The sequence below is a fragment of the Salminus brasiliensis genome, chromosome 18, assembly GCF_030463535.1.
Source record: "Salminus brasiliensis chromosome 18, fSalBra1.hap2, whole genome shotgun sequence".
Lineage (NCBI taxonomy): Eukaryota > Metazoa > Chordata > Actinopteri > Characiformes > Bryconidae > Salminus > Salminus brasiliensis.
Genome location: NC_132895.1, coordinates 32,835,998 through 32,861,097, shown reverse-complemented (window position 1 = coordinate 32,861,097; position 25,100 = coordinate 32,835,998). Strand labels below are relative to the sequence as shown.

General features: G+C 46.8%; 1 protein-coding gene across 4 annotated transcripts in view; it reads left to right on the top strand.

The window, feature by feature from the left end:
- Positions 1-82: 82 nt before the first annotated feature.
- The window catches only part of slc4a4b (solute carrier family 4 member 4b), a 45,896-nt gene continuing 20,878 nt past the window's right edge, over positions 83-25,100 (top strand). For 2 of the 4 annotated variants that reach the window (XM_072662699.1, XM_072662698.1), the window contains exons 1-7: positions 83-452; positions 12,507-12,577; positions 16,148-16,321; positions 18,613-18,748; positions 21,315-21,475; positions 21,567-21,746; positions 23,485-23,561. In XM_072662699.1, the coding sequence (XP_072518800.1) occupies positions 436-452; positions 12,507-12,577; positions 16,148-16,321; positions 18,613-18,748; positions 21,315-21,475; positions 21,567-21,746; positions 23,485-23,561 (816 nt within the window). In that variant the 5' untranslated portion in view covers positions 83-435. The remainder of the gene's footprint in view (positions 453-12,506; positions 12,578-16,147; positions 16,322-18,612; positions 18,749-21,314; positions 21,476-21,566; positions 21,747-23,484; positions 23,562-25,100) is intronic. The other 2 variants (XM_072662701.1, XM_072662700.1) reach the window with 1 other exon arrangement.

Here is a 25,100-nt window from a genome sequence, read left to right as displayed (position 1 = left end):
TCTTTAAATATGGAAGATCGTCGCGCGCTGAAGCCGTTACGCTCGAGACGGGCGGTCAGGCGGGAAAGCGGGCGGCTGTAGTTCCTGAGTCTCGGTAGTTCTGCGGTAGTTCTGCGGTAGTTCCTGCGGTTCGGGCTGGTTCGAGCGGTTCCGGCGCTTCTGGGAGAGGGTCGAGCCGCTGGACTCTGAGGGATGACCGGCGGGGAGTTGACCTGGACGGTAGTTTGCAGAGTCGGGGAGAAACCGCCGAGCCCGGACAGATAAGCCCGTAACCCGCGACCTCGCGAGAGCCGACCTCGCCGAGCACGAGCGCTTCCACACACTGACAGGACGGTGTGTGTGTGTGTGTGTGTTTCTGTCTGCGCGCGACTCTGAGGGACACACACACGCTCACACACACTTCAGCTGCCGGGGGGAGATCCGGAGGGTCCGGACATGAGCGACAAACACAAGTGAGTGCTGTGTGTGTGTGTGTGTGTGTGTGTGTGTGTGTGTGTGTGTGTGTGTGTGTGAGAGAACATTTAGTGCTAGCTAACTTTCCCTCAGGGGAACACAGCGAGCCTCTAATCTGACGGATCATTAAAGTGGGATATTTGGGTTCAGATATCAGCAGAGAACCTCTAAACCCCCTAAAACCCCCCAATACACCCCCCAATACACCCCTCACAGGAGGTTCAGGTGGCTGTCCGAGACACTGCTACTTCTAGAGTTTTGAGAAAATTTGGCCTAAATTTGACTGCAAAAGTACCAAACGCACTAAATGACCTCTTAAGACCCTAAATGACCGTAATAATAACCTAATAAAACCATATCTGCATAATTAAGCAGCGGTGGTGGACAGCTCCAGACGTCTGAACCTCTAGAAGCTCCTCGCAGGACCTTCCTCCACCTGGCGGTGATGAAGACGCTGGTTTTCTGAGCAGATCTGGCCTCAATCTGTCTGCATTCGTCATGGAAATATTCAAATTATTCCCCTAAACTTGTATTTTTCCACATTTTCCCACATTATAAGTCTTTAAGTCGTTCAGAGAGCTTTGGGGGTTCTGGAGACACCAGAGCAGAGCTGTCCGCAGTGGTGGCGATCGGGTCCAGACGTCCCAACTTCCCTTCCGTCCGTCACGGAAAGTCGAATACACGTTTTTTCCATAGTTCTGAAAAGATCTGGCCTAAATCTTACCGTATTAATTGCTCAAAATACTCCTCAGAACTGTATTTTTACAGCCTGTCCTCGTCAACTTCACATATGAACCTCAGGAGATGCGTCTAGGCTCACTGGCAGGTTTGGACAGTACGTGGTGCTGGTGGTGCATGGTGCTACCCTTCTGTTCACCTAGTTCTGTATATGATAGCTCATCTTTTGGTGGGTTTCAGGGCTAATCCGCCGTTTTTAAATAAGATAAGCCAGTTAGGATGTTCAGAATAGTCCCCGAAAACCTTTATTATGTATTTTATTATGTTTTCTGATCTTCCAATATTTTATCATCATCATCAACTTCAAATATAACCCTGAGACGACACATGTAACCCATGTTTTTACTGAGAAATGATTTCTCAGAGGTTTCGGCCGTTCGGTCAAAACATCATACAGTCGGAGCTCTGTTCGGACGTGCCTTGCTTGACCTTCATTCAAATTTACCCCAGGATATCGGTAACATTTGTAACCGCATGTAAATGATAGAGATTGGAGAGGCCACTCGATTCACGTCCCGCCGCCATGCACACACTAACCACTGTTTAACTGTCGTGAACGTGCCTTATAATCCTCAGAAGACCTGCGTAGCTTCTCTGGTGGGTTTGGATCGTTATCAAGTGGCTAATATTTGTGTCGAGGACCCCTGATTCCAGTCACCACCGCTGTGAACAAATCTAAGTCCCTATGTTTCTCTACAGCGAACCCTGTTTACCTCTGTTTATCTCAGTCTCAGTCGCTTATCATCATGCTGATTTTTTTTTTTGGTGAATAATCAGTGGATATCCCTGTTAAGGTGAGTGTTGGGTTGGGTGCACAACAGCAGCGTTCATACCAAAACCTCTGAAAGTGCCCTGAAAGAGAGGAAAACACAGGCTTGCGTCTAATTGAGCGTATACACTCCTTACTTGTGTCTATGCTAGCATCCCACATTCATGCCCTCGTTCTCTCAGAGTCAAACACCTGCCCTGCTAATTGCGGCCCACCTGAGCTCGACCCGAGGCGTCCAGAGACATGGACTGCGTAACGGTTTGCGTCTTTTTCTGCTCCCACTGTAACTCGAGCTAAGTCGCTCTCGTTATAGCTTCGCAAAGTAAACCTATTTCTAAGAAGGCCCTGTCACCAGCGATTAGAGCCCTAAAGCCCATGAGTGGCACCCGGGCTGCCAACTGTTCCACGCGGCATGATAATCCACACCATTGAGAACCTGAACTGCGCTACCTGGACACGCAGCAGCTTTCTTTGGACCCTGATCAGTTCTGCAGGAGGGCGAGGGGTGGCGTGGCGCTGTACGTGTGGACGCAGCATGTTTTCTGTTGTCTTTTGCGCTTTCGGGAAAAGAAATAGACTGTGACGGTTGACAAACTGCTGAGGCGAGCGAGACTGCCTAGAGACTTTCCACCCTCAACCTAACACACCTCCCCCTCTGGAGTTCACATGTTCCTGACCTCTTCGGTTTTAACTGGATCAGGTGTGTTAGGTCAGAGGTGGAGCTAAACCCCACAGGCCGAATGGATAAAGGTACCAAAGAGGGTTCTTTGTGGGATGCCATGTTGGGCTTTCTTAGGAACCTTTTTATGGCAGAAACATTTGTGTAATTTAGAGATCCACACAAACTACAGGCTCTAGGGAATTCGCCGTTGGGAGACGACATACTGTGCAGTCAGCCGTTTGTTCACAAACATGCAAATAATGTAAATGTACCCTCAGGGGTACAACAGTGTCCCATCCAGATCCAAAGATCCAGTGCTGTACCTTGAATTTACACTAAATTAACGATGCAAATGCACACACACAGCTTGTCTAGTCCCTGTATAAAAGTACTACCAATACAATAGGACGCTCTCTGGAGCTGATAAACATTGATGAGCCTGTCGGCTCCATGCTGCCTAATAATGCCAGGCGTGGGCTAGTAGAGGGGTGTAAAGCCCCCCAGCATTGAGGAGCTGTGGAGCAGTGGAAGAGCTGTGTTTTCTGGAATGATGGATGGGATGAGGTGTGGTGGATCATCCATCCAATATCTAGTAGAAAGTCTTTTACCCAACAAAAGGAAGATAAGCTCTTTTTTAATACCCTTGATTGAGCAGGTGTCCCATTAGCTTTGTCCAGATAGTTTATGTACCCGTTTATAACATTGTAATAGGCAATGAAAAGCTCAGACAGGTTTTTCACACTTCATTAGGGTCAAAACCCTTTATTTACGTTTTTTTAAACCAATTTTGACCCCAGTTTTATCCAACCCACTAGCTGGACCCCCCCTCTCCCCCATTACATGAGGATGCTAACACTGGCTAACACAGTTCAGTTACCTCATCTGACCCTCACAGGCTGGGATGAGGAGATAGTGAAGGCTGTCCTACCCACCCAGAGAGAGCCAGGCTGGTTATGCTCTCTGGGACTCCTCCTGAACATGGAGAACTCTGGCATTACAGGGACTGAACTGCCAGTCCCGTGATGATCAGGACAAAGCTCAGATGGATTGCAGCCCTGAGCTGACGTGTGAGAAAGCGAGGGGACCATGAGACAGAGCAGTGCAGGAGTCTCTGTGAGTTTCTGTGAATCGCTTTGACCAGGAACGACAAGGAAATGCAAGATCAGACCGGAAGGTTTTCAATTGTAGGACTCTTCCTCATACTTCAGTATGATTCACTGAGGAAACCATAATCACTGACATGACATATTAATCATATTTATTAGCACAAAGCTTTGTCTGTTGTGTAAAAACACAACTAGACTATTCAAAAGTACCCAGACGTCACGCTTAATTAGTGAATTCCATTATTTTGAAGGTCAAGTATGTCCAAAAATATCTAGATACCCAATTTGATTAGTGAATTAATTGCTACTCATTGCACCCTTTGGGTGACAGAGTTGAGCACAGAGTTTGTATAAGCTTAAAAGAAAAGGGGTACCTGTAGAATGGCATCCTGGGATTGGACATAAAGCCACCATGCCCAAATGCCAAGCCTCAGACAGATCTATATTAAGCCCCCCTGTGATATGTTTGTGATCCAGAACCAGGCCTAATCATCAATTCCGCATCAGTACCTGAGTGGCTTAACGCAGTCAAATCTGCACAGCAATGTCCCACCGTCTGGTGCAGAGCCTTCTTAGAAGAGTGGAAGCCGTTACTGCAACAGATGTACGGCACGTTCTCTTTTTAATACCCTAAATTTCAGCAGAAACTCTCTGCAGTACTCTCATTCAGCAGAAAACACCTGTATTAGGAAAGTGTTGGCTAAATACACAAACACACACTTCCTGGTACTCTTCAGACAGCTGTGTTACCTGCGCAGGTATCGCCGGGAGAAATTCCTGTGAAGATTAGCAGGAAGGGGAGGGGGGGGAAACAAAAACTCAACTTTGGTGGAATCTCCAGGGTGTGGGTACGACTGACAAGGAAATCAGGCCTTCAGACTTCAGAGTACACACACCTCTCCTCATTCATGGACTGAGAACTGTGAATCAGTTCAGTGCTGTTACTTATCAGACCAATGGAGAGAGAGAGAGAGAGAGAGATAATGACCATGGGATGGTGAGGGAGCGCAATGAAAAGAAAGAAGGATAGAATATTTGCATATTATTACTGATACTATACGGCATACAGATGGCACAATATGTATTATTTAGCTCTAGTCAGCCATAGTTTACTTCACCTTGAGTTCACATCTCACTGTCTTTCCCAACTGAAGTCTGTTGTACTTGCATTTCTACCTTTAGGTTTCCATCTACTCAAATCAGTCTTCACTGGTTATACTAATGTTTTGCATTTTTAAAACCTGCCATCAAATTGATGTGCACAAGCCTGAGTTTTTTTTTTTATATGCCCTCCTAAATAGGCTGAACAATTAAACCAGCAGCTGATGTCAGCAGATATCAGATCTCCACAGTGGTTGCCTTGCTGATTTGTACATTGTATAGTTGGATATAAGGCGCACAGTGGGCTGTTTCTACAGATTAATGATAATTTCGGCCTTGATAACCCATTGAGCTCACCTGCTGTGCAAGATCCCGGCTCTGTTAAATGACCATAATTGCAGGCTAATAAAGTACAGGCCATATTCCTGGCCGGCATGCCTCGGTAGTGGCTGATAACGGAGCGCACTATGATGACTAATTTGCTGTAATGTGATAAGAACCTGCGTTGCTTTTTGCCGTTCTCCGTAGTGGCAGTGTTAGGCTAGGAGCTTTACGAATAGATGGGAAGCATCCAGTGATATAACCTTCAGTAAACTAGTATATGACCTCGAACTAGAGCTACACCAGCGCTATCATTAGTAATGAACAGACCTGCTGTGCTGCGAGAACTCCGGAAAGATACATTCCCACACAGACACGTGACTATGCAGTTTGTAGCCCTTATTTGCCCTCGAGGCTCTTGACAGTCCCCTTGCAGTCCCTGTTGTGCCTAAAGACCACTATTATACCATTTGGGTCTTTGTACGTTTGGATCTTGTTGTGGAGGACACCTGGTAGTTGGGTCGAATCGAGGTCTGATGCTGTTCACAGCACAAACAAGCCGTTTCAGAGTTCGTTTGGGACTGGGCCGAGACCACCTCCTCTGAAGGGTCTCTGTGTGCTTGTTTAGGTCCGCATCCAAGTGCGATTACGGCCTTCACACCTACTCAATGAGTTCGATTTTTATTTATTTATTTATTGAGTCTGAATCTACTTCAGATTATACGATTGGAGAGCTGTAGCTCTGCAGACCTCAGCATTTTCCCTGGACCACCTGGACCACCACGCAGGCCTCAGCTCATTAACGAACCACTTCATACACTTCATACGGAGTTCTTTATGCCTTGCGTCAGGGGTGTTTGCACAGTGCTATGTTGCGTTAAAGTTCCTCGAAGGCCTGGACCTTTGACCTTCTCCAAACAATATATTACCCACATGCTGTAGGTTCATGTTTACTGGCAATTAAGGTCTGAATAATGGACAATAGGAACGAAAGGTGTTGAAATAAACGACTTGGAAACAAGTTTCACCCACTTGATGTGACTCATGTAGGACTGTAGGGCTACGTACTGCATGTATCGTTGGGTTTGACTCATCGAGATTAAAGCATAACTGGGGAAAGCAAACAAGAGTAGCCTCCATGCTCACTTCAGTGGTTGCTGGCCTACAGAGCATCGAAACAAAGCGCTGGAGGCTAACAGGAGCTGACCAATGAGCTAAGCCGTGAGTTTTATCTTTGATCTTTGACTAAGAACATAGAACTATAACAGGCGTGAACCAGAGGGGTACAAAGCCCCCCAGCATTGAGCTGTGGATCACACCAGATTCAAAGAATCTACCCAGGCTGTCGTTTAAAGAGTGTGTAGAATTGCTCAGCTGGCAGCACCTGCTGCGCGAGACTTCAGACCACAGCCCAGTGCTCAACACAGGTGCTCACTAAATCCAACCATATGTCACCCTCAATTCCTACCGGTCGCACCCGCGAACAGCACGCTGTAGCTCAGAGGCAGGTGAAATGCACTAAACATGGAAGCAGTCACGGAAACGTACGTAACCCTTGAAGTACCTCAAAAAAAACCAAAACAGCTCAGCGCACTTAAGGTCCAATTATCAGGCGCCAGGTCTTATCTTTTTGGACGCGTACTCCTCAGCGCTCTTGCAGCTAATGGAACTGAGCTAGGCCTTGCTCTGCTGGAGCAGAACTTCGGGATCTCTCGGCCCTGTAGCTCTTTGAGTTGAGCAAACTGAGAACTTACATGGAGCTTATGAAACCTGCCCCACAAATGAGTGGAAATTTTCTGCTTCTTCACCGAGGGCGCTGGTCTAGTTGAGACCTCCACACACAAGATGAGCATTGTGAGAACCTGCCCTGCAGGGTGCCAGAGTGTGTGAGGGGGTGTCCCCTAGTTCAACGGGAGAGCATGTGTGTGAGCATGTGCTCCCACTCCCAGCTCCCGCACAGTGCCGCAAGTCTTCCTGAGGGTGTAAGTGACTGACAGCTGGAGAGACTTCTCCAGAAGATGAGCCTCAGTAGTGTTCAGAGCTTACGTCAGAAAGCCAGCGAGCAAGCAGGAGTGCGTCTAATTCTTTCCAGCTCGTAGTGAAATAAATACATCTCAGAGGGTCTGGAAGTGTTTTAACAGACCTTATATAATAAGCAAGGAGACAAGCGAGGCCTTATCAGTGGTTAGCACCAAGCTACATACGTAGGCCTACCATATGACATTGATATGATCCGTGCTGAGGGCCAGAGCTGCATTCTCTCACTATCATCAGCCGTGGCTTGGTTCAGTATTTTTCCGAGCAGTATTTCCTAACCTCGGTCTTGGAGGAGCCCTCCCAGCCCGAGTGTTTTCCCACATGCTAAAGTATACTTGTCAGGTTTTAACTGGCTTGGTAGTAAGCCTCTCTGGCAAGGTCTAGGTGTTGGAGCAGTTGTATAACTACTGCTCTACTACAGTTTTATAAGAGGGAGCGCAAAAAACAAAAAAACAAAAGCCTCAGCTCTCTGGCAGACTCTGGCAGAAGAAATTCCTGCTGTCCTGGTTGTTAGTGTGGAGTGATATACTGGCGCCCCTTACCGCAGATGTCGTTAATCAACCAAGGCAGATTTGGGGTCGGATGTTCTGTACGCTATTTGTCCGAGTATGTGTGGACGTCCCTTCTAATGAATGCATTCGGCTACTTTAAGTACTGCCAATAGAGTAGGACTCTCTCTGGAGCTGATCAACACTGATGTACCTATTGGCACCATGATGCCTAATGCCAGGCGTGGACTAGTGGGGTATAAAGCCCCTGCCAGCATCGGAATGACGATGGTGCTCTTTCCAGTACTGATCGCAGGATACAATCAAATCCTTACAGCAGTGCTCCATCAAAATCTAGTAGAAAGTCTTCCTGCCTGGACAGTAGATACAGTTACTCCAACAAAAGCAGGATACACTCATGTTTTTTTTTTAATACCCTTTCAGAAGAAAGAGTGAATGAGGAGGTGTCCCAATACTTTTGTCCATCTAGTGTAGCCGTAAACAGAAGCAAGGAGGCCACATACTTCAGTTGTGATATGAAGCAGCAATTGTTTCATAGTTATTTGAGCCCCAAGCCGCCAGTGTTTCAGACTCCTAACTCAGCAGTCTGCCTGTAACTCATCCTCCCCTGAAACGTGAGACCTCCCGGCACTGGTAATGCTAACGCTCACTACATCATCGGTTTCACTTCAGGGCTTGGCTAGCATTCGGAGAGGATCCGTTGATGCAGGTGATACTGGTGAAAGTGCACAAAAACAGTGGATTGAGCCAGTAAAGAACCTCAAGGAATGGTCTCAGTGTTGTGGCGCTTAAGGACCAAAGGGTCAGCAGCGTAGGCTTTGACCTAACAACCACATGCGCAAAGGGAAGCGTCTGTGCTAAATGCTACAGGCTAAAGCCATATGGTCTAGCGCCCTAGTGGCGTAGCCGATATGGCCGTATCGTGTTCCAGACTAGTGGCTGGCCGCAGGATGCTGTCGGAGCTTTCTTTACCTCGGCCGTCTGTGAGAGGAAAGAGAAACGTGATGGCGCAATAAAGTGACAAAAGTTTTGGGACAACTCATTCATTGTTTCTTTTTGTATTTAAAAAGAGTGTATCCTGCTTTGGTTGGAGTAACTCCACTCTACTCTACTGTCCAGGGAGGAGGAAGGCTTTCTACTAGATTTTGGAGGAGCTTTGCTCCACCACCATCATTCCAGAGAGCACAGATCCTCCATTGCTCCACAGCTCGAAGCTGGTGGGCTTTATACCCCTCTATAGCCCACGCCTGTTATTAGGCAGCATGGTGCCAACAGGTTCATCAGTGTTGATCTGCTCCAGAGCGAGTCCTATTCTGTTAGCAGCTCTTCTCTACCATGTTGGGACCTCTTTGGATCTGCCATCGTTCAAGCTCTGTAGCATGCCGTCATGCTAACTAGCCTCCATCTCTTCATATGGTGTTGAGGGATATCAGGACTGGAGGGGCGTGAAGTGCATAAATCACCCCCTCACACTTTCCACACCTGTCCATGCCTGACGACCTTTGACCATTCTGCCTTCTCTAGACTCTGCAGCTGCTAGGAGGACATTTCACTTCTCTCGTTTCGTTGAGGACGTTCCCTCGGAGGGCTGTGATTGGTCAAAGTCACGGCCTGATTCACATGATGCTGTCAGTCTAATGGTCTAATGGATTGCTTCTCAAACCAGTCCACGACAGTCCACGTTTTTGCCTTTTCTCTATGTCTTAGCTGTGTTGGAGCAACAAATCTAAAGCCTCTAGGGGGTCCCTGAACATCTGTTAAGTGGTCTCTCTCTCTCTGTTTCCTGTCTGTATTCTGTTGGGAATCGAGAAAGCCATTCCGGTTTTTGGTCTTCTGAGAAGACGGCGTCTAGACTTGCCAAAAGAAAGGCTGGGGAAATGCTAACAGAGAGACTGGACTTGGCTCATGTCCTATAGAAGGACTCCAGAAGGAGCCGCTTATCTTCATCTACAGTGGCTTCTATCAAGAGGCTTTGACAAGAACCAAACCATGAGGTTCTAGACAATGACTGGGTCAGAACATCTCCAAAAGGCAGGTCTTGTGAGGTTTTTCTGGTATGCAGTGGTCAGCACCTACCACAAGTGGTGAATTGGCTCCCAAGGCTCATTGATGCTCTTGGTGGCCACAGGGCAACTTCAGAGGTAGTCAGATCTGTTGTGGAGGACCTACTCGATATTAGTCAGGCGGTACTAATGTTATGGCTGATCGGTGTGTATATCACAAGACGACGTCACACCAGCGCTCACCCCTAGCACCCCTAGCTGCCTGAACGGCGGCGTCAGCATTTTCCTTTTAGGGTTCCTTCACATTCGCTCCTCGTAGAGTGACCGGCCCCAGGCTCAGTGCCTCCTCTGAGCTACGCATAGTTTTAGCAGGAGGAGGACGAACGCCCTGTGGATTGCGCTCACCTGCGAGAGCAAAGAGGGAGAGGGGCGAATTTCAGTCATTCCAGGAAAGCTTATCTGATCGTGTAATAACTGATTACAGCGTTTACTCTGGCAGTGATGTCTTTCCATGTGGCGTGAGGGCTGTATATGTGGCCGAAGGATGTGTACAGTACGATGGCGAGAGAGCGATGTGTTTGCTGATCGTCAGCTGAATTCAAAGGCTTTGTGCAACTGTTGGTATTTTGTGAGTGTGTGGGGTGTGTCTGTTCAGCCGTGTTTGCGGTGCATTGTGACCTTGAGATATTTGTGTGTGTGTGTGTGTGTGTGTGTGTGTGTGTGTGTGGCAATAACATGAATCAAAGTCAATCAGCTGTATTGTCACTCCTCCTCACCACAGAGTGACGAGCGAAATTTAGTTCCTCCAGGATACAACGCTACGTTTAACGAACCGTCTGTGCTGTAAAATACAGACAGTAGATCCAGTAGTCTTCAGCAGCTTGGATCAGCGTCCATAGCAGGTGTAGATTTGGCCTTTGGGACATTTGGGAAGTTTAGGAAGTTTAGAAATCTCCCACCTCCTTTTTTTTTTGAAGAATATTTTCAGTTTGGTTCTGCCAATTAACCCACCCGTTCATTGCTCCCCCTAGTGCTATAGCAATGCTCCCAACACTAGGAGAGTGAGGACTACACACCTGTCTCCTCTGATACATGCGAAGCAAGGCGCTGCCCATTTTTGAACTTTCTAACATCCCACTACGAGGAAAACGCCAGGTCCCGATCTCCACCACACCATCTAACAGAGGCCTGTGCCGGCCAACATGGCTTTAAGAGTGATGAGGGTAGAGAGAGAGCACGGCCAGTTGTGCTCTCCTTGACTCCGGCCGCTGATGGCAAAGCGGGATGGCTCGGTATTCGAACTCGCAACCCTCAGACCAGAAGTGCTTCTTCTGTGGCTCAGGTCTTCAAATCTGGACCTTCATTTGAGTTTCGGATCCTGGATTTTGTTCTCGCTGGAAGTCCAGGACTGGAAACTGGATTCGGGGTCTAGGTTTGAAGTTCCGTTATACCAATTCTCTGTAGCCTGTGTCCAGACGGGAGGGGTGTAAACCATCCATGGAAAGCCTGAGGGAGATCTTTTCTGCTGCAGGCCCTCCTAAAACCCCCAGTTGTGAATGGATGGAGCATTTTCCAGACCGGACAGTGGTGCTGTGATGCTTCTGTAGAAGCTGTTGAGGATGAGTGAACCCATGGTGCTCAATAACCCCACCTATTAACAGGCTTCTTCAACCACTGAGAGCTTTCATGTACTAATAAATATGGTTGGATGTGTAGAATGGAGCTCGTTCCAGTCCGGCCCTCCGAAACAGGCCGAAGAGATACTCTAGGATGACAGAGATAAGGGTGGAGAGCGTGAGTGAGAGGGCTTGTGTTAACCGTCCTACTTTCCTTCTCGCTTACAGCTTGTTGACGCCTGGCTTACACTGCAAAATAGATGCAGTGGATCACTGGGTAATTTAGTCCGAGTAAAGGCCCGATCTGTGTTGTAATTAAGCTGGACAGCTTCAGTAGCTTCTTTCGAATTCTCTCCTCCCGAATGTTAGCCCTTGCTAATTCACACTCAGGCCTCCCATGTGCCACTGTAGCGACCAGTCAGGCCGGTTGAAGGCTGGCATGTGCTTCCGCTGCCATCTTTTCCAGCTGTCCCTCACGCGACAGCTGAGCACGCCTGGAGGAAAGCACCGACTGACCAGTTCTCCTGGTCCTAGCTCTGCGTATCGTCACTCTTTGACACTTGGCATGTGAGTCCGGCAGTTCTTTACACTGTGTCAGAATCTCGTGATGAATGGACCAATAGGAAAGCTCCAAAATGAGCAGAAATGAAGGACGGGATACTGCAGTGAGCAGGATTGCAGGACCAACACTAGCCTAATGTTTGGCTACAGTCAGTTAGAAAAACTAGTCCGTTTCAACTAGTTCGCACGATTTCACTCCCTTCACACTATGTGGACAAAAGTATTGGGACACCCGTTCATTCACTGTTTCTTCTGAAATCAAGGGTATTAAAAGGAGCTGATCCTGCTTCTGTTTGAGTAACTGTCTCTACTGTCCAGAGAAGAAGGCCTTCTACTAGATTTAGAAGGAGGAGCATTGCTGTGAGGATCTGATTGCATTCAGCAACAAGAGCGTTAGTGAGGTCAATGCAGTGCTTCAGTACTTGCACATCTGTATCAGCAATGGGTGCAACTTAAAGTAGCTGAAGGCATTTATTTGACGGGGTGTCCACAAACCTTTGGACATGTAGCGTACATGATATAGTCAGTGAGAGCGTGGAGGAGTGGAGCCCCATGGTTTCTACAGCAGGACTGGTACTGGCGCTGGATTACCGTCACTCACACTTATTCATCTGTCTCTCTCTCTCTGCAGGGTGGACGACGAGGCGGTGGTGGACAGAGGAGCCTCATACAAACACCTGTGTGATGAAGAAGAGGTTGAGGGTAAGACACACAAACACACACACACACACACACACACACACACGTCCGAATACACGTCAGCGTGTCTTTCTTTGTTTTTCATTGTTTTGTTTTTTTTGTTATCGTCTTCGTGTTTTTATCTTCTTGTTTTCTTTCCTTTTCTTCTCGTTTGTGGTTTTTGTCCTCCGTTGTCTGTCTCTCTCTCTCTCTCTCTCTCTCTCTCTCTGTCTCTGGTGGTCTGAATGAATCAGGCAGCTGTTGACGCCGCGACATTGACATGTTGATGAGTGCAGGGCAGGATTAAAAAGATAAAGATAAGGATGAGGAGTGTTTTTAGATGTTACACACCCTAGACGCGTGAAGATGTTTACTGTGATAATGCTCTGTGGACACACACTGTCACAGACACACACACACACACATACACGCACACACATACACTCTGAGAGAGCTCTGCCACGTTGGTGTTAGATTCAGTCGAGGTATGTTTGCAGTGTTTCAGGGATTAAGCAAATCCAACTGATGTTTGCGCAAACTATCTATAGCAATCCCAATGACCACAACACACACACACACTGTTAGTCAGTCATTCTTTGTGGACACACTGAGTCCTTCACACCTTACTGTTTTCAAATAGATTCTATTTTCTTCTCACCCTCTTCTGAAGATCTCGGGAATGTGGCACAGTACACACATCTCTCTCTTTCTCTTTCTCTATCCCTCTGTCTCTCTCTCTTCTCTCAGAAACACTCACACACGCCACATGCACAAAGTCCAGGTAAAGGTACGATCACTGAGTATGTTTATACACACACACACACACACACACACACAGGACTTTAATTCTGGCAGTTGGTGTCTCACACAGTATACACAGTATACGAGCAATGGTCAGACTATATAACATGAATAATACTATATATATATATATATATCCAATATATACAGTATATACTGCACACTAAAGTATGTATATAAGCAAAAAATCTGATCATTAGAGGTCAATAATACACACAAATAATACACATATAATTTACGGACAATACACAATATACTACATACCATAGCATACAAGCAGAAAGTGGACTATATAAGGTCAATATGAGATTAATAATACACAGACAATGTACATATAGTGTATAGTCAACACTCAATATACAGTATATACCATAAACACAGTATACAAGCAAGACCGAAACAGTGATATACAGACAATATGCGCTATACATAATGTACAAGCAATAGTCAGACTACACAAGGTCAATAGTACACAGACAGTGTACACATAACCTACAGACAATATACACACTATATAAGCAATAATCAGACTATACAAGGCCAATAATACACAGAAATGTACAATAAATATATAATAAAATAGATATCATTTACAGAGAATAAACAATATACCATATACACATGACAATATGAGGTCAGTAATACACAGACAGTGTTCATAGAATGTAACAGTTATACAGCATTCACAGTGCAGAGAGTATAGCAGCAGTAAGCACGGTGATATATATCCAGTGTACGTATAATTATAATTTACAGATATACATACAGTATACAAGCATCACACAGGCTATGTATGGATGGTAACATGCAGAAAATGTACCAATTTCTCTCCAACAATACACAGTAGACACAGCATACACGCAATAAGCAGACTACATAAACACAATAATGTACAGTATGTACAAGTAATATATAAAGACCGTAATTCACAGACCGTGTACACGCCCTTTACAGAATATACACAGTATACAAGCAATAGTCAGACTTCACAAGAGATTAGAAGAAAACTTAATAAAACACCCTTAAAAAGTGCTTTTCGATCGCACTTTAGTGCATAACTTTAAAAATAGACATTTGGAAAGGCTCTTTACTTGGTTAAATGGTTAAATGGTTCTTCTCATACAAGGAGAACCTTTAAAACCTTTAAAAAAAACAGGCTCAAAGTCAAAGTGGCCTGATTTCCCCATAATATTGTGAACGATCTGAATTCTTGTTCCAGTGAAGTCATATTCGGAGCAGTTAGCTGAAGCTTGGGCATGTGATGGGTTCTCATTCCTAGTAAAATTGGCGTGTCGTTGTACATGTAAACAGATCCCAGACTTTTGGGCTGGATGTAGATGTTGGTTTTGGTGAAAACTCTCAAACATGCTCGGCCACACTGGTAGCCCTGCTGTTTTCTCAGAAGGTAAACATCAAAACATTTCGTGGTAGTTTTGATGAGCTTCTTGTATTGTCAACTCTTTTCCCGGGACGTTCTGTGTTCTCATAAATTCAGCTCCAAGGCTGATGGTGGGTCTGCGCTGCGGGGTGGTAAACAGTGTGGCCTTCTACCCAAGGTTCAGATCAGATTCTGAATAATCACAGTCATGGTATCGGACATGGTATTCTCGCTCAGTATCTCAGGGGTATCGAAAGAAATGGAACATAAAACAGGGATCATAAAAACGACAATTATACGATTTTAGAGAGCCAGTCAACAACAACAACAACAGGCAACAGGCTAAACTATGTAGTAACTACATTGTAAGTAGTAGATTGGATATCAGTCCATTTCACCATTCTATTATTATCATTTTTACCAAGTTGGATTGATATTTTCTCCTGTGAAAAGTTTAAGGCATATGTTTAATTTGCATAAAATGAACTTTGACCAAACATCTCAGAAACCCAGTGTTTTAAACATCTTAACACCCAGCATCTCTAACACCTACTGTTTTAAACATCTAGCCTGTAAAAACTCATATCATCCATCCATCTACACCACTCACTCACACACTCTCATAATGGGTGTGTGTGTGTGTGTGCGCGTAAAGGACAGAACGAGGTCTTCTGACACAAGGCAGACTGCTCTGTGGTACGGAATTCACTTCCTGGGGATGGCTGCTGTTTCCTGTCTTTTCCACTGAACAGGAAGTAGTTAGTATTTATTTACATGCTAATGAGAACGAGATAGCCGATCAGATCACCCACTCAGGAAACCGTACACACACACACACACACACACACACGTGCACGCTCGCAGAGATGGTGAAAACATAAACAGAGCTACGCGGCCGTGGCTGCAGCTGCTCCGAGTGTAAAGAAAAACAGCGGCGTGTAAAAAACAATCATCTGCCTCTACTGTCCAGAGAAAAAGGCTTTCTAGATTTTGGAGGAGCTTTGCTGAGAAGATTTGATTGCATCATTCCAGAGAACACAGTCCCACTGCTCCATATTTTAGGATATGCTGGGGAGCTTTATAAAGGGTCCTATTCTATTGGCAGTACATCTCTACAGGGACTAGACGAGCTGTGTCTGTGTGCATTTGCACATCTGTGTCAGCAATGGGTGCAACCTAAAGTAGCTGAATGCCGTCATTAGAAGGGGTGTCCACATACATTTGGACATGTAGTGTACATATAGACAAAGCTAATAAACAGAGCTGATCGGTGACATCACTGTTTCTTCTACTGTATTTCCTAAATATTGAATATGTGTTGTGTCGATTTTCTGATCATGTGATGTACTGTAATCTCACCATATCATCTGTGTGTGTGTGTGTGTGTGTGTGTGTGTGTGCGCGTGTGCATACAGGTCACCACACAGTATACATCGGTGTTCACGTGCCTAAGAGTTACCGTCGCCGTCGGAGACACAGGAGACGGCCCAATCACAAAGAGAGGAGAGAACGGGTGACGGAAGGCGTTGGCGACAAATCGGATGCCGAGAATGCAGATGACTCCGCCCCCAGCATTCTCAAACCTCTCAGTAAGTCACATGTTCGTCAAACACCTAGCTGATCAAACAGCCAACATATCAAACTCCAACTAATCAAACACTTAGCATATCAAACACCTGTCTGATCAAACACATAGCTTATCAAACACCTGTCTGATCAAACACTTAGCATATCAAACACCTGTCTGATCAAACACTTAGCATATTAAACACCTAACTGATCAAACACTTAGCATGAGGAACAGCGGAGTCATAAAGCATAAACATAAAGACCCCAGTGGCAAGAAAAAGGCACCTTAGAGCTGGAGGAAGAAACCTACAGGGACTCCGAGGGGGACTCACAAGGGGGACCCATCCTCCTCTGCTCAGGCTATTGAATCCACAACCCTGTGATCAATAACCCAGCGGTTTTACCGGTTGTACATACTTGTCTACCACCCATCATCTTCTCTGACACTGATCATTAAACCCTCACACACTCCCTTCTCCCAGCCCCTCCTCCTGGGCCCGAAACTCCACAAACCAAAACGTCGACCTTAGTCACAGAGAGCAGAGCAGGATCTCCTTATCCCCTTCCATCCCCTGCCGCCACCACGCCCCCTCGGCCAGTAAGCCGCTTCATTGTCCTGGTTTCTCCCCGTGTGGTCACACAGCGGGTCGCCCGAGGTCACGCCGAACTTGGGCCTGCGGTTATCTGTGAATAGAGCACGGCTCTTTTACATCATTCCCGCTTTGTAGCAGATGATGGGGTTGGTGGCAGTGGCTGAAGTGTTTACTAACATTTAGCTTAGTCAGGGGAAGCCACGTAATAAGGGTTTTGGGGAAGGCATTCAGCCTCCGCTGGCTCCAAACGGATTGCTCTTAACCACTGTGAGGGATTCAGACTAGTGGTCAGGTGGCCATGGTCGTCAGTGCAGGAATCTGGTAGCTGTTAGCCTTCAGTGCTTAGGGGTGATGTCGACTGCACAGGTGCTCCTCTAGATGTTCAAATAGATAGTCTTAATAGTGGCGTTTGAGCATCAGCCATAACATTAAAACCACTGCTTGGCGTTCCCGGTATCAGGGGGTGCTTCAAGGAAGGACAACCGGTGTATTGGCGATAGGGTCGTGGGCACCCAAGGCTCACTTATGCTCATTGAGGTCCCACCTAACGTCTGAAAGTGGACACCTTCAGAGGTCTTGTGGAGGCCGTGCCTCCAAAGAGGAAGCAATGTTATGGCTGATCGGTGTGTAGGTGTCAGGGGTAGCACACAGTGAGGTTACCTGCTTAGGGGCTGCCGGTGTTGCTTCGCTTCCAGAAGAAGAACCAACTCTTTATTTTGATAATTATCACTGACACACACACACACACACACACACACACACACAGAAGAAATAGAAACAAGTCCTGCCACTCCAGTCCACCACACCCACCTCTCCTCTTTTCAGATATGAATAGCCGCTTTCTGCTCGTGTCTGAGTTACTAATGATGAAGGAAAAACCCAGGCTGGTAAGTGTGCTCAGTATTTCACAAGGCGGAGTTTCCAGCACAGCCGAAAAGCCAAGCTGACCGGAATCAGCCTTACCCATTTTCCTTTTGGACAGGAGAGACACGCAGCCTGTCTGAGAGTTATCTGAGAAATCTGCCTTTTGTGAGCTACCTCTGTGGAATGAGGAACACACTCGGAGCCTCTCAGCCAGACCACTCACCTTACAGTGTCCATTTGCTCCATGCTTCAATTTGCATGCTCACTGTTGCATAAGCGGAACCTGCCTGTATGTCGGTTGTGTGTGTTTTCAGTGGCAAATCACAGGTCGCTACACGTCACAGTCGGTTCTAAGAGGAACTCATTCAGGGTGGGGTGTTTATACCTGTGGTCTGGTTCTCCTGGTCCGGACCAAGCAAGAACAGGACACCCTGTTAGATTTCAGTCCTGGTTTGTTTGCGTTAATATTGACTTATTTACAATCTTTAACCCTTAAACCTTATGACATCTTATGACATCACTTCCTCTTGATCTAGGTATTAACCCACATGGTTGATGCGATAACGCACACCGGCTAGTTTATTCACGGATCGGTGTGGTAGTTAAAGCTGTATAATGTAACGTGACTGCGGCTGCGTCCCAAATCACACACGCCTTCACTTTACCGAGGCTGGTGGCTAGTTGTGAAGCACTGTGTGGTAGTGGGGTCGTGCGTGGTTTGGGACACAGCCCCGCTAAGCTAAGCGTCAGGTGTCGAGCGAGCAGGCAGGGTTGGTACTAGAGTTTGCGGGCTGGTTTGACCGATTGGTCTGTGATGCTGTTATTGATCACTGATTGGTTGGTTCTTCCATCAGTCTCTCCAGCAGCAGAGCGGATTCGCTTCATTCTCGGGGAGGAGGACAGTGGGCCGCCCCCTCCACAGCTCTTCACCGAGCTGGACGAGCTGCTCTCTGTTGACGGTCAGGAGATGGAATGGAAGGAAACGGCCAGGTAACACAAACATTTTTTCTGTTTTATAATCACATTTTTAATTGTTCAGCACTTAATTGCAGTGTCACGATAATTTGTTGACTGTTACTACATTTGTGCTACAATTTCAGAGCTTACATTGTGTAAGAAAATATCGATATATGGAAGTATCACGATCATCTGTATAGATTCTCAAAAACACTGTATTATTATTATTTTTGTTTGTAAAATATTATGCACAGGCAATCCCCTCTTTTTTCGAACTGCCGATGTTGCAACATCAACGACCAGCAAACACGCCTGGTGGGAGGCGGGGGAAGCCTGGTGGTTACAGTATCATAATGTGTCACATCATAGCCCCTGTCTTGTGTTAAGTACCGTAACGTCAGGTTCTTACCAGTAATAGTTAAATTCTGTATTTGAAGCCACCATTTGTTTGATGTTACGCTCCTCATGGACCCGGATTGTGACTCACTCATGTGTAGCAGGCTACAGATTATCCACAAGTGGGCGCTATTAGTATTTAAGTAGCATTTGGTGCTTCACATTAATGACACTGCGTGTTCCTGTTTCCTTATCGCCTTCCAGTTTGGCTGCCCAGAATTCAACACGCAAACAGCAGTCTAGAAACAGCCTTTCTAGGAAGCTGTAAAAAATTCCAAAGTTCTACAGAACGCCAAAGACTTTCTGAGACACCACGCACACACACACACACACACACACACCTCCCTCCTACGCATACAGAGATCTGTCAGGAATTTGAACCTGCTCTGTCACTGCTCTTTATGGTCTTTGTTACATAAGCAACCAGAGCAAAATGTGTGTATCTGAGAAATGTGGGAGAGAGCGAGAGCTTAACCGGACACACTGGTCAGTCATGTGATGTAATGACCAGCCGTGACTGTGCAGGAGAGACAGAATGGTAGAGACAGGCAGACAGATACTGATATACACTGATGAGCCAAAACATTATGACCACTTGCCTGATGTGTTGTTGGCGCTTACTCTGAAGGTCTGAACCACCTCTATACTAGAGGTACCCAAACCGGGTAGTGTGGTAGTACCCTGTTCCCAACACAGCTGATCCAGCTAATTTGTGTGTGTGGGGGCACACTCATGCTCATGCTCAATTCCCAGCAGGTCCCGATAGGTGCGTTCAGCTCACCCAATCCCAGTTCATTTGAACTCCCCCTGTCACTAGCCCCACGCCCCAACACTCAGCACCTCGGCACATGTGAATCCAACCACCGCCTCTTTTCCAGCTGCCGCTGATGCAGCATCGCTAGGTTACCAGTATCGCCAGTTGTGCTCTCTCTGACTCTGCCTGCTGATGTCAACCAGCGACCCTCGGATGGTAGCGGCTTAGTGTCTGTCTCACAGTTTGTCTTAGGAAAGCTCTTGTGAGTCTTCTGTCCGTTTGTGTAGAGCTGATGCAGACCTGGATCCCTGGCTAATGAAAAGCCCAGGTGTTCACCTGTCTCAGGGAGATGTGATTTCTCAGGTGTGTTAGTTATCTGCCTGGCTGCGCTTCGCTTCACTTCACCTAACTCTATTACTTTACTTTATTTTAGCCAGTACGTCCAAGCCTCCTTCATGCTCCCTTTCACACACCTGCAGAAATACACACTGGTCTCTGGATCACGTTGTCACTTGCGTTTGTTCCCGGAAGACGAATCAAACCTCTTTGACTCCCAGCTTCTGATTCCCGGGGGCGGGGAGGCTTCCGTCAGGCCTGATTTGATGTGTGTAATTTCAGTGAGGACCCTGCAAGCATCCGGGACGTTTCATATAGCAACAAAGACCCGATTCAACTGAAGCCTCTTATTAGCCTCGTGCCACTATAGGCCTGTGTTTGTGTGTGTGAGAGAGAGAGATGGAGTTCTCTGGGGTCTCTGGGTTTACCTGCATATCAGGTAACCTGGCCAGCAAGCCAGCATTCAGAGTGAGGAGGTAGTGTGTCCGTGTGTGTGCAGGTATCAGATCCGAGACTCAGTTCGGCTCAGCTGAACTCCGTAGCCGTTATACCAGAGATTACTTTTCTCTCCTATGAAATGAATAAGGACTCGTGTGTGTGTGTGTGTGTGTATAAGACAGAGAGAGGTACAGGGTTTCACAAAATGAATCTTAAACAGCTGAATGAATCATATGTTTGATTCACTACAGAAGACCTTTAGACAGGAGCTTAACCCACTCATATGACAGTCGCAGGACATCCACGATATGGACATATGTTTGTGGACACCCCTTCTTCTCAACCCCTATTTAGCTACTTCAAGTTGCAAACACAGATTGTCATATCTATATAGTTTGTGCCCCCAATTGAGCCAATTAACCCACCCACTCACCAGGACTCCCCCTATAACCCCCTATAGGGGTGAGCTCAGCCACGGACTCTCTTTTAGAATTGCAGAAGGAAAGTCGCCAGATCCCCAGCCCTGATACATCAGCCATCCAGGCGAGAGAGCGCCATCCACCCTCCCGGGCCGTAGTCTCATCGCCATAGTCTGCTGATCCGCTCGTTGGCGGCCTCTCAATAAACTGTTACCGATGATGCTTGCGGTGTCCGGTTCTGTGTCCCTCTCCCCAGGTGGATAAAGTTCGAGGAGAAGGTGGAGAAGGGTGGAGAAAGGTGGAGTAAGCCTCACGTGGCCACGCTTTCTCTGCACTCGCTTTTTGAGCTGAAGACCTGCATAGAGAAGGGCACCATCAGGCTCGACATGGAGGCCAACTCACTGCAGCAGATTGTCGGTAAACAAAACTACAACTCCCAGCAGCACTTTCTACAGCCGCGCTCCTGCTAATGTATTTACCGTTCGCTCTCCCTCTCTGTTTCTCTCAGAGATGATCACCGATAGTCAGATCGAGACCGGGCTGCTGAAGCCTGAACTGAAGGAGAAGGTCATGTTCACGCTGCTCAGGAAACACCGTCACCAGACCAAGAAGTCCAACCTGCGCTCGCTGGCAGACATCGGCAAAACTGTGTCCAGTGCAAGTAGGCTGTTTTCCAACCAGGAGAATGGTAATGCCGGTTTGGTGTTCTACCCTAATACACTAACTCCCATTCGCTTTCGCACTCGCTCTCGCTCCTCTACACTGCATGTCCAAAAGTCTGTGGACACCCCTTCTAATGAATGCACTTAGCTACTTTAAATTGCACCCATCGCTGCTTCAGCTCGTCGAGTCCCTGTAGAAAAGAACTGCCAGTGGAATAGGAGGGGTAAAGCCCCCCAGCATTTTTTAATATGTATTAAATAAAGGCTGTTCCTGACTGTTACACCTGCAGAAGTTTCTAAGGGGTCCAGAAGGGGTCTTAAAGTACTTCAGGGCCACAGCTGTGCTCCTCAGCTTTCACCAGTTTGTGCTGTGATCTGATACAATAAATAATCAGTCTAACTCTGGTGTGCTACTCATACATACAAGCGAATGGCTAGAGGAGTTCTGTATGCTTGCATGGCCAATCCATTCAAGTTCTGATTAGATCTGTTGGGTTTCTGCACATTTCTGCAGTCTGAATATCTCACTAATGATACCACAACCCCTTCTGGTCGCCCTGGCCTAGTCTTTGTTCCTGTAACTGGCACTAGCGATGAGGAAACGGTGATCTAAAGGAAGCACTGCAGCCTAATCAGCAGTTTAGGGAGAGTGTGTTGTTCTCTAAACCTTTCCAAATGTTCTGCTTTAAGCTGATCTTTTTCTTCTTCTTCTTTTTCCCTTCCCTTTCCCCCTGTCACTGCATGCCTCCTTCTCTCTCTCTTTCTCTGTGTGTTTGTGTGTGTGTATGAAAGTGCGTAGTCCTCTTGACCACCCTGTGCCTTGCTTTACCACCTTTGAAACGGAAGACCAAATACAGATGCAGAGAAGCAACAGCATGGGCCTGCTCTGTAAGTCTAGAACCAGAGATCAAATGTAGAACTGGCCAGTAGAAGGAGAACGGACAGACAGACACATCTTTGTTAGTCTAGAACGTCTAGTATCGACCCTGTCTCGCACCTAAACCGGTTTCATGAAGGGCTTGGTCCCAGATAACGTGCCCATGTGGGGCCTGTATGGGTAGCCCAACTGGGAGCCATAAAGTTTTGTCCATGGGTACCAGGAGGGGTTGAACCTGGGTCCTGTCTGGGTCTCGTCTAACCCGAGATTCAGGTGGGCTGTAATGATGGGGCCCACTTTGAAACACATGTACAAACCCACCTGGAACCCACCTATCCCACGGCCCCCACATCTAAGCCCTACATGAGCGTGTTAGCTGGGGTATTACCTGGAAGGTTCAGTCAGGTGCGTTGGAGTATGTGACTGTGTGATGTATTCCAAGACTCGGCTCTTAATCTGTGCCTGGAAAACCCTTCCTAAGTACATTTAATGCTAGTGTAAATTTAGTTTAGCACACACACACACACACACACACACACACACACACTCACAGACACACCCCCATCACCCAAAGGAGGGAATTCTTGACCGGTCCTGAAGCAGAGAGAGTAGCGTAAATCTGTCACTTATGTAGAAGTGTCCAAATATTTGTGGACACCCCTTGTCTAGATGAACATCAGTAGACAGTAGAGTTACAGTTACTCCAACAAAAGCAGGATCAACTTTTTTTTTAACACCCTTGATTTCAAAAGAAACAATGCATGAGCAGGTGTCCCAATACTTTTGTCAGTTCAGGGTCCTTTACTTTCTTTCTGGATATTGTAGTTTTTCTTTAAAGGTGTTTTGTTTCTTGGAGCTCACTATTGTTCTCTGTCTCACCTGCACAGGTAGTCCAACCACAGCCCACCGCAACCTGACCTCCAGCAGTCTCAGTGACCTCTCCGACAAGCCTGAGAAAGATCAGGTACACAGATATCTTTATGTACAGCGCTGTTTAGAGGGTTTAGACCCTAACCCCTGTCTCAGCAGTTAGAGTTTTACAGTAGAAGCTCCAGATCTCATCAGAACAGATGCAGGTGAACATAAATCCAGTAAAAAGGAGAAACAAGAGCTTCTCATTCTGAGGAAATCTGTTCAATTCCATCAGCAGCTCACTGAGCACTGATTTACCAAAGCAGGTGCTGGAGGATCACTGTAAGTCAAACTAGGCACCCGTGATGAGAGCTTAAAAGACTTTTTGGAATGCAATCAAATCCTCACAGCAATGCTCCTTCTCCAAAATCTAGTAGAAAGTCTTCTTCTCTGGACAGTAGAGACAGTAACTCCAACAAAAGCAGGAGAAACTCTTTTTAATACCTTTGAATTCAGAAGAAACAATGAACAAGCAGGTGTCCCAATACTTCTGTCAATTTAGATCAGAACTAGGTTAGACCGATCCGATCCGAGCGGCACAATGGTGTGGCAGAGCTGACCCTCTGACCTCGGGGTTTGGCTCAGACCTTCAGATTGAGGAGCTTCGGGACTTGCTGTGTATTAGGCAAGCTGGAGAGACGGGAGCTGGGGTCAGGGAAGGATACAGCACCGGGAGAGAGGGCAGGGCGACCAGTGACCTCACAGCAGCCTCACACAGTTCCACACTCTCGACTCTATTATTTCTATCTCTCGCTTTCTCAGACATTCAATAACACGTCTGACTTTCTCTTTCTCTCACACACCCAGACAAACATGAACACACACACACACACGTGAGAACCTGCTTCGCTTTCACACGGCCTGTACTGTAATTCAGGCTCTCACACTGTCAGGTTTTACTGATGTGGTTTCGGTCTCCTTCTTGCAGAAATCCGTCTGTCCGTCACGCGCCAGAGCCGTTGCGTCCGTCATGTGAACAGCGCTGCTACTGTGTACAGCTCACACCTCTGGAATCGTTACGCCGATAACCAACGACTCTAATCAACCTTCGCCCGAACGCCGCAGTTAAACATTCACACGCTCACACAAACACTATTCAGTGTGTGTGTGTTTGTGTGCGTTTCCCTGAACACTCTCAGAGCGTGCACTCTGCTGAAGCTCAGCCCTTATCTGTCATTCCAGACCAGCAAATGAAATGAATCACTGCCTGACCCCTGAGAGTCCACGTCTCCTCCTCACGGACTTATCAAGGGTCTCAGCCTCAGTTTGTTTCATGCGAGGCCAAGCTACGCTAGCGTACAGTGAAAGCCTTATCTGTGACCCCTGATAAAGACTCCTTGCAGGTTGGCTGCTGTGTGTTTCGCAGTCATCGGGGCGTTTGATTCCTCGGAGTGTTTGTTTGACCCGAAATCCCGCGTGACTCAGTGAGTTTAAAGGCTCGCTGTCAGAATGAGGGAGGGCAGTGCATTCTGTTTCCTGATGGCCTTGGACTAAATTGGAGTGTAGGTGGAATTCTGCGATGCTACATGTTTTAGGCTGATAACTAATTGACATTCATGCTTTGAGCAATATTATAAATGTCTGTATAAAA